The following is an 18,735-nucleotide window of genomic DNA, read 5'->3' as shown; positions in this document are numbered from 1 at the left end:
GATAAACGTTCTTCAGGCTCCGTTCCGCGTGCTTGTACCACACGGAACAAGAAGAAGAAGAAGACGAAGAAGAAGGCAAGGGGCGAGAGTTGGCAGAAGAGCTAGAAAGGTTGTATCGTAAACAGATCTCGCGTCACGTTGTTATCCGCGATAGCATCTCGAGAAGCGACACCTCCGCGAAACGTGGCTTTATACGCGTGTCCGCTCAACTCCACGCGAACGTTTCACGCGTGTCGCCGACAATAAGCGTCGTACGATCGTTTACCAGCGCTACCTACTATTTGTATCGCGTTGTATCCAGCTGGTCGTCCGAAGGGTTTGTGCGAGATTGTAATCATTTTTGTTAAGGCTAGCAACCGAAGAACAAGATTGGAGAAGGAAAGAGGAGTAATTGGAATTTTTCTTTTAAATAGATATATACATCTGTGATAACATCGTGATTTTTCTCTTCGAAACATTGCAAATTAATTATTAGCGATTAACATTGATGTTTAGGATGTGATAATCTGATACGAAATTATGCTTTGCGAATTTTAGTGTTTCTCTGTTACAGGAAATAAAACTCGTTTCGGTTTTTATGGACAATTTAATTCATAGTTTGAAGTTGTATGAAACGTATAATTTAGAGTTTATCCTTTTTAATGCGTTCATAGCGTGCCCTCTCTGAATTAAGAATCTTCTTGAATCAATAATTGAAATGGATGAAATGGATATTAAGTGATGTTTGCAGAAGATGAATAAAAATTGAGTTTGTATCTTTCTAAATATTGAGTTATTAAAAGTGTGAAAATTAATTGAAACGCAAAGTTACATTAATTTCACTCATTCTATTTAAATATCATATTTCATATATAATTAATAATAATAATAATAATAATAATAAAATATTGTATTTCATATAAATATCATATATCATATATCAAACATTAAAGCGAAATGTTATCTAAATTAGAAATACGAAATTCTATTAACGCATTCTCTTGTCAGTTAGATAATGTCGCTTTTTCTGCAACAATCATCGGCATTCCATATTTAGCGTATCTTAAATCGTAATATGTAACCATTATATATATTTAGCTATGCCTAATACGTTTCAAGATAAAGCAAATCTATTTACATATATACATAATTGGCTATCAATTGGAACAATATGTTTATTTCTATCTCTTACTTCGTTTTATCTTCTAATAACTTCGTGCATTGAAGAGAGGACGTAGTATGCGTAATACGAAAGATGTAAAACATAATTTCTAATTGTCAACTTTTTGTGAAAGAGATTAAAAGAGAATCCTGATATTTTACCATGCTTCAATGAAGAAATCCAGGCGAAGTATACACCTACATTAATATATTAGCATATTCCTATTTTGCTTTAAAATTTGCATAAGCGATTGGTCTTCGTTTCAAGAAAAATATCTATACCTCGATACATATATTGTAGAAAATTAAAGAATGAAAATTCGATTTCCACAAAATTTTTCGGAGCAGTATTTTGATACGTATCAGTCAATCCAACGCAGATTATTATTCCAGCTACCTAAAAATCCATCAGTCACTTTCCCTACTTTCAATTTAATTGCTATTTCAACATCTACGATAACTCATATTTTTCAATAACGTTAGCTAATTCCACAAAGAAACTTTCTTCCTAATGTTCAACATTGTATGATCCACATCGAACCAAAAATCCGCAGATTTCAGTCAGAAATATTCGAAAGTGAAAAGAAGCGGGTCGTGGTAAACGTGTATCGTTCCCAGTGTTTCTTACGAGCGATGGTGTCGGGCATCCCTTTATGGGTGCGTCGCAAGACCGTAAGACCCCCGCTGAAGCGAGGCTAAGGGGCACTACTAATAAATTGGCATTGTGCGCTATCTTGCAAGGTCCGTAAATGGGGTGCAGCGAGGTGCAGCGGCAAGAAAGTTTACCGGACAGACGGTTCCTGGAGCCGGTAAGGCTTGAAGTGCTCCTCTTTGCGTGGCCGAGACTCGTTCCTCAGGGTCGGGGTTTCATCGAAGAAAGGGCGACGCTTGTCGTTATTAGAATTCTTGGACGCTTTGGTTTTCAAGGAATCGGCCGTGGTTTCTTCTCGTCGAAAATACCTTCCTAGACTCTTAGTATAGTAATAGTAATGCACATTTCAAATTGGAATGTATAACGTTGCGCAAAAGCCTTGCACCAAATTGTTTTGTTATGGTAACTGAATTTAGTTTTAGGCGTTTTTAAGTATTTTTGCTACGTTTCTTTCACATATAACAGTACTATTTATACATCTGTACCGCTGTCTACTACAAAATAATAAGATTCGTTCTTTCACTTAGCGTATCCCTAGACGATCAGTAATGTTGTTAATATTTCGAAGTTCTCGACGAAGATTCAATTTGTCGATAAATATTGAAAATATTGCATTGACAGTATCGATCCTTTTAATTGAGAATCTTGAAATATAGAAAATATATGTATTGATAGTCTAAAGGCACTCTTATATTCTTCTTAAAAATTTCCCTTCAGTGTATCGCAATTAACACGAAATGTCAAGAGTGCGAAGTAAATTACAAAATCATGTACACTTGTTTTCTCTCTTTCATTAAACAATTCGAATCTTCTTTTTCTCCAACAAAATTTTTATTGAAGATTATAATACACGTATACAGGAAAATACGATGATCTTTGCTCTATAATAATCGTGCAATATACAAATATGAAATGTATTTTCTGTTATTATTAAAATCTTTGCACAGCTTTCTTTAGAAAATCTTTACGCAACAAAGGACTTTTCGCTCTCGAAGTAAAGTTCTAAATAAGAGAAACAACAGGAAGTACAAACGAAAGTGTGAAAATTGCTTAATTGTACTTTGGAAATATAAATACAAATTACAGATTCAAGATAGCTCACGCGAATCTCTCGGCTGAAAATTGCCAGTGCATTATCGGCATAAGACTTTTTGCTCCTTTCGGCTTACCCTTTGCGCGAGCGTGTTCACGCGGTCAGAAAATAGCGATTGCTTATGTATTCAGAATATCTGCCCTACACCGAGAATAGAGCGTGCAATTTACTTTAGCGTTATATCATCCAGCGCGTGAAAACAAAAGTACAGGGGCGTAGAAAACGAATGAATGGTCGGAATGATGCGGCAGTTCATCTCTCTTTGTAAGTTACCGATGAAATTGCCAACGATGAGGAACGTTCCAAGCATAGACGCGCATGCAGTTTTCCGCCAAAGAGCCAACCGCCGAAGATAATAATATTTGTAATGTGTAATTTATGATGCGGAATATTAGGTCGTTCCAGACGAGATAGTTGAATTTTTCATAACACTTTCAATATCTCTAGCTTTATTGAAAATAATATTAATCAAAGCGTAATCCATCAATTTCAATACACTTTGATCATCGTAAAACGTATTACGATTAAAGTGATCATTCGAACGTTGTCGATGATTTTTCCATTTATTTTTTAATGTTCTCTCGCCTAGCATATCAACATCATATTATTTATTTTGTTAATTCAACACGAAGCATTTTCGGTCGCGTTATTTCTTTAAAAACTTGTATTGCTATCAAAAAATGGAAGGAAGTTATTAAAGAAAGAATGAAAATTCAAAGTAATAAAATTTGTATTAGATGGTTAAAAATATTCAACGTGCCAAGTAAAGTAGAAGAAGAAGAAGATCGATCAAGATTCGATACAATTACGATTGAACATTGTAACATTGTAACAGATATAATTTTACTTGAAGCTTTCAGCCAAAGGTTTTTAAGTACAGAAATTTGATTAGTAGGTTCGTTTATTAGGTTAACAAATAAAATTTATAGTGTCGCACGATGATTCTATAAGATTTATTGCGATTGTAAAAATATCGTCGTGAGCTTTAAGAATACTCAACGCGATGGATTTGAACAAGGTGCTAAGAAAGTTCCTCGGTTCCGCCACCTATAATTAGTGTATTTAGATATTGGCATGATTTACGCGGCCAGTCGCGGACAATTTGAGAGCTCACAGTCTGCGAATTCGGAAGTGGAGGCACTTTGTCAACCAAAAAGAACACAGTTGACTTTTAGATGTGTTTTAGATTTATATTTATCGTGCTGAAATGAGGACAATAAAAATGACACTTACGGTTTGAATGGTACGAACCCTTTACGGCTGTGTCATTGGCCAGAAAATATTTATACGAATGAAATTAGACGATTGATGGCACTCGTGATTGCGATTATGGAGCGATTCGAGCATAGGGTGCAAACATTACCCGCTGAAACGCGAAATGACGATCATAAACTGCATCATAAAGCGGATGGAAATGTTGAATCGTGACAACATTTATTTTCTACACAGAGTTTAAGTATATGCTTATTATATATGATAGTTTGATCTTAATGAAATCAATACAAATTTTGGGTATATAACTCGAATAGCAATTTCGTTTCGTGGTAGTCGAAAATTGTTCTTGTATCGACTTAATTTTCAAATTTAATTTGTTAGCTTGTTGTCCTTCGTACTGCTTCTGTTATAAGAAAAAAGCATATTTGAAAAATATCATTTTACCTGAAAAATAATTTTGTGTAATCTTTAAAATTTCCTCGCGATAAGTGTGGTCAGAGATTTACTCCTCAACCAAATCACGATTACGAATGGATTCCACTAAAAAGAAGCACTTTATAGGAGAGAAAAATTATATAACAACGTAATACAATACCTTCTTGACACGGAACGATCAAAATTACAGGTTGTTTTGAATCTTTTTTTTAATTGCATTTTGTAGAAAGAGAGAAATTTTTAAATAGGAAATTAAAATTTGATGTATCTTTTCTCAAATTCTCCATATTTACTATATATTTACAAACACTGTTTCACAAAAATTGACAACGAAAAGAATAACAAACGATTTTTTCTAATCCTCTTTCGGCTTTTGAGAAATTATTGCTTATGTTTGTATTGCACATAGACCAATGATATCATCGAATAATACGATCAAAGTCGAGCAATGATTATTTCGATTTCTGTCCACTGTATGCCGCTCTGTACGACGCGGTTAATTGTAAACAGTTCCGCGGATCTAATTAGCTACCATATGGTGTCTCTCTGACGACTGCTTGACTAATTCTCAGGGTAATCTTCGTGTCGTAAATTGTTCCGAGAAGATGCGACCTCCGAGTCAAAATGCAATTTGTGTATCATTTGAGGTCGTAATTGGACTGCGGTTAATTTTGTACGCGAACATTGCGTTTACACACAAATGCTTTAAAAGCGTGTGGATACGTATGTTGTGAAAAATTATGGTGCCAGAAAAGTTTTGTTGAGAGTCGTTGAGATTCGTGGTACAATAGACAAGATTCTCTTATTTCTCGAAATTGAGTATTTTGTAGCTTGTTTTATAAGAGGTGTCGTTTGTAATTAAATAGAAATATCTGTTTGCAAAAAGTATCGGTCCATACAGAGTTTGAGTTAATGAAATTTTCTATATGACAAGGAAATCTCTAATTTTGATCATTTTATCAAATTTCTAAAGAGTTAAAAATTTCCTAAATTTGTTTGTCTTCGTTTCTGATATTGTAAGTAGCAATAAATAGTTAGTATATAGTTATAAATAGTTATAATCATAGTATAATAATAAATAGTATAGATAGTTTGTATATAGCGATATTAAACTATTATCCATATTGAATGTTTATGTTTTATACGTAAACGTAAAATTTGCACCTACTAAATTTCGCAGAGAAATTCATTCAAAGTAACTTCATAAAATACCAGTTACAAGCAAATTTAAGAAACATATCGTATAAAATACAATTGTGAACAGCATTCGCGATGCTCCATGTCCGACCGAAACATAATCTCGATCGCAACGGTGAGCCGTAGCTTGAGACTTGCCAGTACACCTGTATAACCGTACAATCGACGATAAAATCTCTTCCATTACAACGCAATCTGGCTCGATCTACACGCGTTCTTAGCGAAGGATCGAGTCTGATCGCCGACTCACGGCCCGACGCCGATCCGGTCATTATTGACTTTCTTCATCTCCCGAGCTTCCACTATAAAGCCATTTCTGTCATTCGATGCTAATACCGGCCGTATCCTTACAAGGCTGCGTCGATGTGTTCGAGCTCGAACGAAGGCGACTAGTCGTCGACCCGATCGTGGGAGCCTTCCCTTGGACGTGGTGCCCGCTTCTTCGGACCACGAGAATTCCGCTCTTCCTCTGGCAGCCTGACAAAAAAATCGTGTTTCTCGGATGCTTGAAGCGAGATCGAGCGTGACTTTTGCGGTCGTAGTCACTTTTAATTTTCTTCGAACCGATCACAACCACTTCTTTCCTCCTTTGGTCGAACCCTTTCCACGCGGTTGACCGTAATTTTTACGAGGGATTCCGGAAATGTCGAACTTTTTGAAAGGAATTTGTGTTCTAGATCAGCTAATGTTTGATACGTTCGTTATTGATACAAGTTCTATCAGATACGCTAAATGTACATATAATTCTCGTATAGGATTTACTTCGTGGTTACAAAGCTATGTAAGTATCGTATACTTTAAAGATGACACAATTCAAGCGAGTTCCTCGGGAGAAGCGAGAAGCGATTTGAAGGATCATAAGAAAGTTACATTTATCAAACGTATGATGTTGGCGAAAGTTATGGATTTTGGGAAACAACGATGAAATAAAAACGATATTTCATTTTTCTAATTTTTAAGATTTATGTTTGATAAGCGCATTATTTGCGAATTATTGTAAAAATATTTTCTGATTCATCTCACGTTTCAACGTTGTTACGTGTGTATTGTAAAGCTATCAAGTTCAAAGAAATTTAGAAAATCTTTAAAAGGTTGTCCACTTTAAATTCTCATAAAAATAAGCATGTATCTTTTCTAACATTATTTTTGTTACATCTTTGTTCAAAGTTAATTCAAAGATTAATAAGTTTCAAGTTTATTTTAGGCTACTTCTTTATTAAAACACAAACAACAATTGTACTAGTCCTATGTAATTTATGTATTTTTTGTGAATATAATAAGACCTATTATATTCCTTCTCTTTTTTTCGTCAATTTCTACCGCAAAAATTCTGGAGAAGAGTAGAAGATAATAAAGAATAATTTTATATACTGGCGTGTTCGACGCAATCTGAGCGAAGTGCTTCTATGAAGCTGTGAGTGCAACATAATCGAACTCTTCATGGTAGTGCGCTGCGGAAAGGTCGCGTTGGATAGGGTGCGTTAAGCATACAGCCCTTGACGTGTTTTCTTGCAGGGTCATCCAATCGAGCTTACTACTATTTACACTGAGGCAAACCCATCGAAGATAAACGTGCTGGCCCTTGAACCGAGAAGACCGGTTCGAAGCACTTTTTTCACACGATCCGTTGAAAATTAAAGTGCTTACTTGATAACTTCATGAAGTCCTCCATTATCGATTCTCGACAAATTCTCTGCATTCTTCTCTAAGAATATATCACGATGTATTTACCGTTTTCGTTATTTGCATGGCTGATAAAAAAATTTCGCTGTGCAAAGAGAGGTTCTTTCCTTCCGCAATTTTTATACTTTGACATTTTACATGTCCGACAAATTTATTTCGTTAGATATCTCGATGAAAGTTTTCTGGTATTTTGCGGTCGTATTCTCTTTTTAATGCAAATGCGATTGAATTGAATTACAATAAGGAGCGCGAAATATTTCGAGCAATGTTGGTTATTATGACGAACAGCAAGATAGTTGAGCAACAACGACTGTCATCCGTAAAACACCAAACGTCGTTCCATTCGAACTGAAACGACAGCATAGAAATCATGTTTGTTTTCTCCGCGTTCACCGACGTCCGTCGACATCCGAGATGGCGAAGAAAATCCAATATATACCCCGGTTGCTTGTATAGAAAGCGTCAACCTTGAACTCCGAATACACTGTCGGCTTCTACACGACCTACCCCATGACGAGGCACGCGATGCTGATAGCAGAGTCGAAGAAGCAGACGAACACGTGCAGCCAGTGTAAATATTTAGCCTTCGGAACGTTTGCACGCCGTGCTGTGTGTGTCGTACTTTTCCTCTTCGCTTCTGCTTCGTCTTCTTCGTAAGTTCGTTGCGAGATTTCGGGACGCGCACGTTGCGTCCGTAAATACCGACGGCGCGGCTGCATCGCTTCGTAAATGGATTTAAAAACGATTTCGTGGCGTGGCGGACTTTTGATCGATGCGTCTCGTTGTTGTATTAAATCGTGTTAGCCCTTTCGATGATTAGTAATCAATTATAACGCACTATATACGCAAGGCATATACGTACAGATAGCTAGAAACATTAATCTACATTCAAATAAACACACAAGTCTCAACAGTAAATCTCATGGTCATCTAACTCTGACGTAGAAAGCTTCGCCAATTCCACGCCCGCTTTATCTCCACAAACTTTTCGATATTTCAAAAACTATGTCCAATGGATCGGTCAAGGTATATTTTGACAGTCTTTAATACGATTGAAAGAATGTGATTGATCAATTCATTGAAAAAGTTGCATCTACGTTGTCAGATCGTACTTTACGATCAGCGAGTTTCGATGTAAAACGTTCCAGTCCAGAAATCTCTAATTCTCATAGAAATCTTCTAATGTTTTTAAAAACTGAAACTAAAGGAAGAGACGAAGGTCTGATTTAAAACAGGCTGCCTCGGCTTCAATATTAACGAGCAGATTTCCATGATTCGACTAGTTGGAAGGATCTGCTACATGCACAGACCGAGCAAGAGGATCGGATAATTGAAGTCCGCTTCCTCGGGATTCGGATCGAGCGTCCCGGACGAAGTCCTTAGAAGGAAGCGGACCCCGCCGGTATCGCGGACATGCGATCTGTCTTTATGGTCCGAAAGTGGGCGTCGGTCTGGCCTCACAATGCCAGCGTAACGACGACACAACGAGGACAACGACAACGACAAAGACGGACCCGACGAGAGAATGAGGGACTCCTGTCTTGTTAACCCGACGAAACAGGGCGACGCGTGTCTGCTCGGCGACACAACGTCCACCGTTGAGACGCGATAGCCCTCGTGAGTTACTGTTCCATTCGACAAATTATTAAAAGGATGAGAAATGTTGGGTGGCTACGAGTTTTTGTCTTTATGGAGACTCGTTTACCAAGTAAAAGAATATTGTAATTCTTCGTACTGTTTATTACTCGTTAATTCGCGGTATAATTTCCATTATCATTTGCAACTTTTTTCCATCTTAATGGCGGCTTGTGTATTTCTTTGTGGTAAAAGGACTCGTCCTTGAAAGCGAAACACTCATCCAGTGGCTGTTAGACATCTCCATCTTCGTAATACGTTTTTTCCATTTAACTACTTAATGACCATACACGTGTTAACAGGCTTTCAAATTTCTGTCTACCTTCCTTCATCTCGTGTTAACACTCGCTCCTACTTTATCGGTTGAATTTGTGCAAAACTAAGAATACTCGCGTGCCAGTTCCATTGAGGCTTACTGAGCGACACTTGGCAGATTTTATTCCGCCAACTACCATCAAAGGAAGTCTTTGCAGGCAAAGTGCGTTCGCAAAAGACTGACAAAAAAGATCCGTGAAGAATCGAGGCATCGTTGCAAAGATTGCAGCCCACTCTTATGCATTGTACTATGTTTGCATCTGTACCACACCATAAGTGATACATAAAGATTAATTGTATACAATGTGCTTTATAAAGACATTTCTCTTTGTAAGGAACATCGAATATTTGCTTCGCAATTTCTCATCCTATCGCTTTTTTTCTGTTTTAAACATGATGCGTTATTGTGTATGTTAATCAGTTGCTAAATCTATCAATTTTTGCAACATATTTCGGTCCTTAAGGGGTTAAAAAATATTGTATAAGAGGTTGTCAATAATTACATACCTCTTTTGAAATAATTAAACTCAATTCTTATACTGGATAGTAATCGATTGAATTCAACTTGGTAATCTTAAATCTTGAATGTGACTGCTAGAGTACAGTGATTCAGAAGTATATGATTAGAATGGTTAGGATGTACGAAGAGAAAGTGCAGATATTCAAATTGATACTGTCATAACTAGTAATAGTGTTTTAATTCTAACGCAATAAAACATATCGCTTTCTTTGCAAACATTGCTACAGGAAACACTATTTTCTAACAAAATAACAAGATTCGTATATCCTGTGGAGTAACGCGAACGACGATCGCGAATTGTTATTTGTTAGCACCGCGGGAAACGTGGCACAGCCGGAAACGTGGCACAGCCAGATGAATCGTGAGTAATTCAACCACGTGGATTACTCCACACGATTCCTGCGTGCTTGAAATTAATTATCCAGTAGAAAATTCACCAGACTCCGCAGGGATTCTGGCAAACTGCAGGGTATCTATGGTTCTCTGTCCTTTAACTCCCTTTCCGCCGTTACACACTGAAATGAAATGGCTCGGCATATCGTAGGTATTCTGTGTACCATTGGCGATTCTCTCTGAAAGACGAAACACCACGTCAAACGATTAAAATATTTTGCATTTTGATGCAATTTTTCGATATCCTCACGCTAGAAAGTATCGAAGTTATGGAAATATTTGATTTATCGCTGTAACAGTTCTGAACTTAAAATCTTTATGGCGATCTTGCTGCATTAGGAATTGTTAGAAATTATAATGCTATATATTATATAAATATACTTTATTGGGAATAAATGAATATAATATCTAATATGTCATAAATTCTGTCTGTTCAGGTGTATCAAATAGAGTACGTAATTGTGAAGGCAGCAAATTCACCAAGGCCGGCCGCATGGATTTTGGAGAAATCTATCGATGGTGAAAATTTCCAACCGTGGCAGTATTACGCACCAAGCGATGAAGAATGTTGGACGCGGTATTCTGTGCCGCCTGTTACCGGAAAACCTATTTACATCGGGGACGACGATGTGATATGTACCAGCGTCTTTTCCAGGCAGACTCCTATGGAAAACGGAGAGGTAAGGGCGCTACTATCTTTATTCGTATTTTTGGCTATGTACTGTGAACAAATCTTAGACCATCCAGCGAATAAATATTTTTCCTTTACAAATAAATATAAAGATACTCGATGAAAATTGTTAAAAATTGATTCATCTGAAATAATACTTTAGATGAGTTTCTTTTATGCTCTCGATAACAAATTTATTTTTATTTATGTACGTTGATTATTTCAATAACATCGAAAATATTTCTCTCCTTATTTCTGTACGTATTCCAACTGTACAAATAATTTTGTACATAGTAATGTTTATTAATGTTTGATTAATTTAAATTATCTGTCGCTGTATATCTACTCTACTCTATTATCAGAAACCTCGATTAGGAAAAAAACAATCAGATAAAAAATAGATTAAATTTCACGATCGTCGATCGTTTCGTCGAGAAACAAAGATGTGTAATTATTTACGCGCGAAATCGGCTGTTATTTCCGTGTTAACGCGGTAGCTGTCCAGAGCCAGATCATTAATTATCGTTCGTCCCATGCAATCGCTGGTGTAATTACATGATTGGATGATTAGTCGGCTGACGCTTTGACGAGCAATACGAGTGGCTGCTTGGCTGCTTGGGGGAAGGAAACATTTCTTCCAAGGAATTTCCGCTGAACTCGCAGACTTTTTCTGCCTCAGTATCTTCTCGATCGAATTATACACTCGACCTTAAGTTATAAAGTAATTTCAGCGCGATTGAAACGCTCTGGTAGAAATGGAACGTTTACCAGGTGAAATTGGTCGATCGTTGCTAGTTACAGGTGACACTTCGTTACTTTCTCGATGGGACTGGTTCGTAGCATGCGACTGTTTTTGCTGATTAGAGTTGGAATTGCAAGTACTTTCTGGAATCTTGCACGATAATTTGCCAAATAGTAATATTTACGATCTAGCATTTGACAAGTTGTAAACTGTACACTTCTCTTATTTAATTATTTTGCTCAAATAGGATAGCTGGTTCGTAATTTGTAATAATATTAACGAACTGACATTTTATAAGTTGACAAGTTATAAATTGTAAACATTCGTTACATAATGGTTGTACTATTTTGCGTCAAGTAGTTTGTAATTTCTACAATTCACTCATAGAACTTTATTTCTTTTATCTATTTTATTAAATTTGTTACTGTTGTACGAAAGAATTTATCAGCACTTGTAATTCGTAACTTGAGACATGTAAAACTTTAAGAATCATTTTAATAATATTTTACTATTATTCGTTCAAGTGTGGAAGAGAAACCTTATAGTTATGTTGCACATAGCGAAACTGTAGGGATGTGTTGTCAAAACGACAGAGTTTCTTTGAAACTACAATAGCATTAACATTGCAGCGTCAAATTTCTCCATTAGGTTAACGTCATAATACGATATCGATTGAGAGGCAAATCTCATACCTATCGTGTGCATTCTGTCCAATGTATCTTCAAATTTCCTATAAATATATAAAAATCCGCCGATTATTCATCGGCCAAAAATTCTCCCTTTCCGTGTACGCAGCAGTTCAATTTCATTGTCGGAAAACTTATCACGGATGTGAAAATACGAGAAGCATCTATCTGGAAGGGAATTAGCAAACTTCTCGGAAGAGCAAACAGATAATTAGAGCTTACAGCCGTGCACGAGGCGGTGCGCACGAGATCGGTTTTGTGCAAACTGGAAGGTGGTTGAGAAAAGGAAGAGGACAGCGAGATCGATGGTGGAAAGAGAGGGAAAGGGAGAACGAATCGATGATACAAAAACGGCGATCCCTACATTCCGGCCATGTATGGTGTATGCTTACCTTATATGGGGCTATCACGTACGCACCTCCTATGGGGGGTTGCCAGTTTTACGCTTCTGTACGCGGCTACGGATCGACCAGGAAAAAAATCGGAAAGCGAGGAACAGCGAATCGGCCGAACGGTGTACGTCATGGGAGAAACAGCTGTCACAATTTCGGGGGGATCATTGTTCAATTTAAGAAAAGATGGACAATGTTGGATGGATCTTAGTTGACTTTCGAAAAGCATCGCTGGTTGATTTTTTATCTACAGTGGCTGTGAAAAGTATTTGTACGAGCATTGTATTTATCGCAGCTAGAATGCGGATTTTATACGCAATTCGTGTTATGGAGAATATAATTAAAGAAGTAGAAGCTCGGTGGAAAATTGTTTAATTGCCGGGAATCATAGAAATCTATACTTTAGAAATTTTATATATTGTACATTCTGTGCGATCTTGCACTTTCAAATTTCCTACAAATATTATACAATGTAATTGTGATAATAACATAGTAATGGAAGAATTTCTACGATTCGATTTTCTTCGCTTGATTTGCTTCAAAAAATAAATGGCAGAATTACAGAGATTGTTGAAAAGCTTCGGTCAGATTGTTGAAAAATATAGAAAGGTAAGAATGCGAACACTGAAGTGTATCGTGTATAGACTTGCCACTCAACATGCTAATTAGGTCCACGTATATTAAACTTGGTATTATTTAACAGTACTTTCATACGACTGTAGAAATATCATACTACGAAAATGAAATGTAGAATTCGATAAAATAGATCACTTCATCGGAAAATAAGGCTATGTGCGAATACTTTCTGTAGTCACTCTGTATTAGTTGAGTTCTGTGAAATGATCGTTTGTAGAATAATCATTCGAGAAATCTGGGAGTTCCAGGGGAACTTTACGCGAATCTTTTCGATAAACGAAAGATTCGTGAGTCGAATTTGCTATTATAGAAAGCTTTGAGCGGAGAATTAACTATAAATAAAAAATTGAGAATTTATTTTGATCATGGAGGATTTTGATTGATTAAATGTATTTTTTCGCTTTAGTGATAAAGCAATATGAAGGATTCTTACACGAAATATTACGTACTAAATCATGTAACCAGGTGAAAAAATGTTCGAAAAAAATTAGGCATAGGAAAGTGTAGGCGCGTCTATTCTGGAAGCCATGTAATTGTTCCATATTAGGAGCCGCGGAATGCCATTTATGGAACTCGTTTTCTACTTAACGCGCGGCACCATTCACAAATGATTTACTCCTTCGATTTCAGAGTTCTCTTAGATTTAGTGCTGTAATCAAACGTTTGTATTTCTTATTATCGATCGCCGATGTCGTTTCTGCAGGTAGTTTACGTCGATCCGTTCGTAATACGGGAACAAATTGGATATCTTTCTTGTTTCTATAGAACATTATTGTAAAAAATTTTATGGATCTGCATCTGATCTAGATTTTATAGATCGGATATTATCGTAATTTTCTTTGCGCCTTCCTCGTGTTCGTACACAACGTAAAACATAATCAGGATTATTCGTCTTAGATTTTAATGGAACTTAAGAATACTAAAACTCAGTTATTTCACCAAGTCGAAATATAAAACAAGAAAGTACTTGAATTTAAAATTAATTTTACGTACAACTCCCGTCATTTGATAAAAGTAACTGCTAATTAGAGCATACAGTTGCTTGTAATATAATTAAATATCAAAGATGTTGAACTACTCTCCCGACAAAATACTAACCACTCGATCGATTTCCCAACGAGTTGAAAGATCTCTACAAATTTTAATAAACACAAACCATTTTTCGATAAACCATAATGTACCTAAATTAAGGAATAATTTTGTTCTGTATATATTCAATCAACGATATCTCCCTTTAGATCCATACTCACCTGGTGAACGGTAGACCTGGTGCCCTGAATCACAGCACGACCCTTCAGGAATTCACGCAGGCCAGATACGTACGGCTTCGGCTTCAGGGCCTTCGACGAAGTGGAGAGACGATCGCGGATAAAAGGCGCGCGTTTTACTCGATTAAAGAAATCAACATTGGCGGAAGATGTGTGTGTTCCGGCCACGCGGCAAGATGTCGTTACAGCGTCCAACACGGGGTAAGTGCGAGAATAATTTATAACGAAAGAAATGCTGAGAATAAAAATCGCAGAATAAAAATAGTAGAATAATGTTAATGTATCGTGGGAATAGTCTGGTTTACAATGTCACGTTTGATTTTTATGGTGATTTTTGTGGAAGGTGGAAGACTTTGACTCGTTCCTGATCGAGTATAAGTCAGGTGTTGATAATATACGATTTTTGTAACTGTGAATTCTGATTTATCAACGTGTATATGTATTTAGCTTGTCAACGGATGTATTGGCCATACGCGAAAGTAACGACATTACGCTATATTAAGGATATCGATTTGGAACAGATACGAATTTTATGCTTTACAAGTTATCCCGGTACAAGTTACGAGCCCCATAATTCACACGTTGACTCGTGCTAAATTAAAAGTCGTAAAATTTACACATTGACTCCCGACGGATTACAAGTTTTGCAATTAACACATTTGCCTCGAACCTGTTGTAAGGTTTCCCATCGAGGAACAACCGGATCTTCTTCGACCAACGCTAAGAGTCTTTTATTCGACGCATCTTGATGGATATTTCACGAAGAGTTTAATTCGAAAGTTACATTAAATTAAAATTGGATAAAACCTGAAAAATTAGCTACTAAATTGCATCTCTCCCTCTCTCTCTCTCTTTCTTCCTATTTATTGGAATAAATTTATTATCTAATACGTCATTTTCACTCCGTGATTAGTATAGAAAATTAGATAGAAGTAGGAACCAACAGATAGGACTAGTAATGGAAACAGCTATCGCATATTATAATAAAATTATAATCTATCGAGAAAAGGAAGAAAGTTTAGAAAGCAAACCACGAGATTTTATTCTCTTGTAGACAGTCCTTTCTAAAGTTAGATATCGCGAATATCTGTGATTGGGAGGGGCGGCTACCGAGGTGCAGGAAATAAATCTGTCGGAAATGCCATAAACTTGTCAGACCTTTGTCTACCGCCGCTGCTAATGGCAGGATCGCCTTCGTTTCGAGTCGGTTGCCTGTTAGAAACCGTCCGTCCTCCGCAGGGGACTACTGTACGTTATGTTTCTTGCACGATCGCGCGGGAGTCGCTCCAAATTTCCCAGCGTCGTTAACTTTTTTCACGTTCCGTGCTACTAATGAGAGCTAGAGGTTGCGGAAGTTACCGTGACTGAATCTGCAGGATAGAACAGCAGCATTTAAAGATTTATATTTGTCGAAGAATGTCTTTACATGCTTCGTTTCCAACCTTATTTTTCCTTCATTTACATACATCGTATTCAACTGGTAAAATCAATGAAGTTTCGCGGGTCCTTTCATCTTTTTCCTGATTGAAGATATTTCAGACACGGATTTATCACTTAACGTTTCGTACAGCACGCGAGATGCAACTGTCGTTAGGTTTGAAACGTTTCTATTAGGTGCATGCACAAGTTTTAGTCCTTCTTTTTGCAATTTTCTTTTATTTATACATATTTACACGTGTGCTTTATAAATTAATGTTCGAAATAGTTCCCCTCATTTCGTACGACTTTCTCGAGCTTCGTGGCGAAAAAATGACGTTTCGTTTATCTGCAACATTTCGAAAGTGCTGTCCGACTAAAGAGCGCTGCATCGACCTGAATAAACGGTAATCTGTCGGTGTCAAATCCGAAGAATACGCCGCGCGCGCAAGAACTTTTCACCTCGCGCCGTTGTTTCGCGAGATTATTGTCACCAAACGATCATGAAATCGACGTTTCAAATAGATCAATACCGACCGAAAATTTGCAGAACAAGACAGGAGATTATATCAATTAAAAGTAATTATGCACGAACGCTTGGAAAACGACTGAAACTTTTGCGTACATCTGATATCATAAAGTTGAATTACAAATGTAAAATTACTATTATTTTCAGATGGTAGCTGTAATCGTTTAATTGTAAAACAAGAAGACGTGCATCGCACGTTATTAACGTTAATTATAGTTATTAAGCCAAATAATAATACATCGAGCACGATATTACCAACAATGTCGTGTTGGTCAAAAATCTTTGTTGATTATTTCAAGCATAAAATAAAAATACATATTTCACCGTATATTTAAGCAATTCGATTAGAACAGTCACGATAAATAGGTTCAAATTTTCCATTATCCGATAGACTAGCGAAAGTGAAAAAGAGGTGGAGAAGAAAAATCAATTCTTCTCCTCCCTGCGTTTCATAATTTCTTCATAACGGCGATTGCATAAGAAAGTAATAATTGTCTGTGCAAGATTAATTATTCTCCTAAAGAAAGACACGTTCCCAGGATGGCAAAATGATGCAGACCTTGCAATAGGAATCCTGCATACTATTAATGTCCACGAATAGGCACATTGGCGAAGTCGAGCTTTAACAGTCGTGATCTTTGAACGTGCTGAAAGAGGGGACCGGGACCTGTTGTTAATTGTTGCGAAACATTTCTTCGCAGTGCATTAATCAGCCTCGCGGGTGTCACGCAGTTTCGCCTTTGAGAAGTAATAAAATTAGAAAGAAATGATCGGTCGGTGTCTTGGTCCGTGTCAAAGGGCCTGCTGTTATTCTCACGTTCCATTATTCTTGTATTTCTGTAGCTGAGTGTTGTGTGCATGGGTGATCGATGCTCGATGTTGAACTCGACTCGTTATCGAGTCACTCGAGCGAGTTCTAACTGGGTTTTAGTTCAAGGATCGTGCTGGGAATTATGGCGGATGTTTTATGGATGTGTTTTCTGCCTTAGGGAAAAGAAGGCGAAGGAAAGGTGTACATATTTTCACGATGGTTCTTGCGGTCGATTTTTCTATCTTAACGATGCAATTTTCTCAATATCAATTTTATAAGATATCAATTTTTCAATCAATAAAATAAGATATCAATTTTTCGTTAACTATGTTTCCTTATTTATATCTGACGTTTGTTTCCAGTCCAAAGAATTACAGAACGTTTAGAGAGAAAAAGCTTCAATTTCATAATTATTCCTTCTATCGTAGTATGTTTTCAGTACTGAACGATGATATCGGTCGTGAATGAAAAAATGATACGAATGGAATCAAACTACTCAGTTAATAATTTTACGTTAAGTTCATCTAGACAGGATAATAGGGATAGTTTCTAGATATTAATACCTAATTAATACCTGGCCCTAAGTATAAGTATCGTCATCGTTTAAACTGATTACAAACTCGGTAAAGACGTGTTCGATTAGTGTGTTATCAATACCATTTACATTTCCATATATCATTCCCTCTGTCATTAGTATCGTTGTACTTTTTGCGTGTAGTAGCTGTTTGATTCGCGGTGATACATCAAAAGGGTTAATGATCGAGGAACATGACGGTGACTTCTTTCGAACATCGAATAACAAGGGCCATGAATCGTCTAAGAAATTCAGGTGGCGATATCAGGTTTTTACCGCAAACACCATTCGCTCGACAACGAATTCGACTCGATTAAAATGAACTTTTGGCAATGCTCACCACGATAAATTGAATTAGTTTTTGGGCGGGTCCGGCGCAGCACGCGGACGACGATTGGCACGTAGACCGAATAGCGATCGCATTGCTGAATACGAAGCCATCGGTCGAGCATTCGAAATATTTTCCAGTTACGTCTCAATCAAATTGTCATCTTCGATCATATAACATTGATATTCGTCAGCTTCATCCTCTCGCCTTTGCTTTTCTAATCACGAAATATCACTTTCGCGTTTATGCTCCGGCTTCTTAGTCATGCAGTATCGATGAACGAAAAATCATAAATTATCACAGCTGCAGTTACATTTTTATTTATCCTTTAATCGAACTGTGATTATATCGTGGAAATTCGCAGCTTCGTTTTCTCTCAGATTTTCTGTGTCGTAAATTCTCGTA

At 36.9% G+C, this 18,735-nt stretch overlaps 1 protein-coding gene across 2 annotated transcripts in view; it reads left to right on the top strand.

Moving 5' to 3' along the window:
• The window catches only part of LOC100748549 (laminin subunit alpha-1), a 204,407-nt gene that overhangs the window by 61,078 nt on the left and 124,594 nt on the right, over positions 1–18,735 (top strand). For both annotated transcript variants that reach the window (XM_003493969.4, XM_012392435.3), the window contains exons 3-4: positions 10,716–10,958; positions 14,643–14,873. In XM_003493969.4, coding sequence (XP_003494017.1) covers positions 10,716–10,958; positions 14,643–14,873 — 474 coding nt within the window. The remainder of the gene's footprint in view (positions 1–10,715; positions 10,959–14,642; positions 14,874–18,735) is intronic.

This window comes from Bombus impatiens, unplaced genomic scaffold, assembly GCF_000188095.3.
Source record: "Bombus impatiens unplaced genomic scaffold, BIMP_2.2 scf_1445, whole genome shotgun sequence".
NCBI classification, from domain to species: domain Eukaryota; kingdom Metazoa; phylum Arthropoda; class Insecta; order Hymenoptera; family Apidae; genus Bombus; species Bombus impatiens.
The sequence above is the reverse complement of the archived record's forward strand: the minus strand, read 5'-3'. Positions and strand labels throughout refer to the sequence as shown.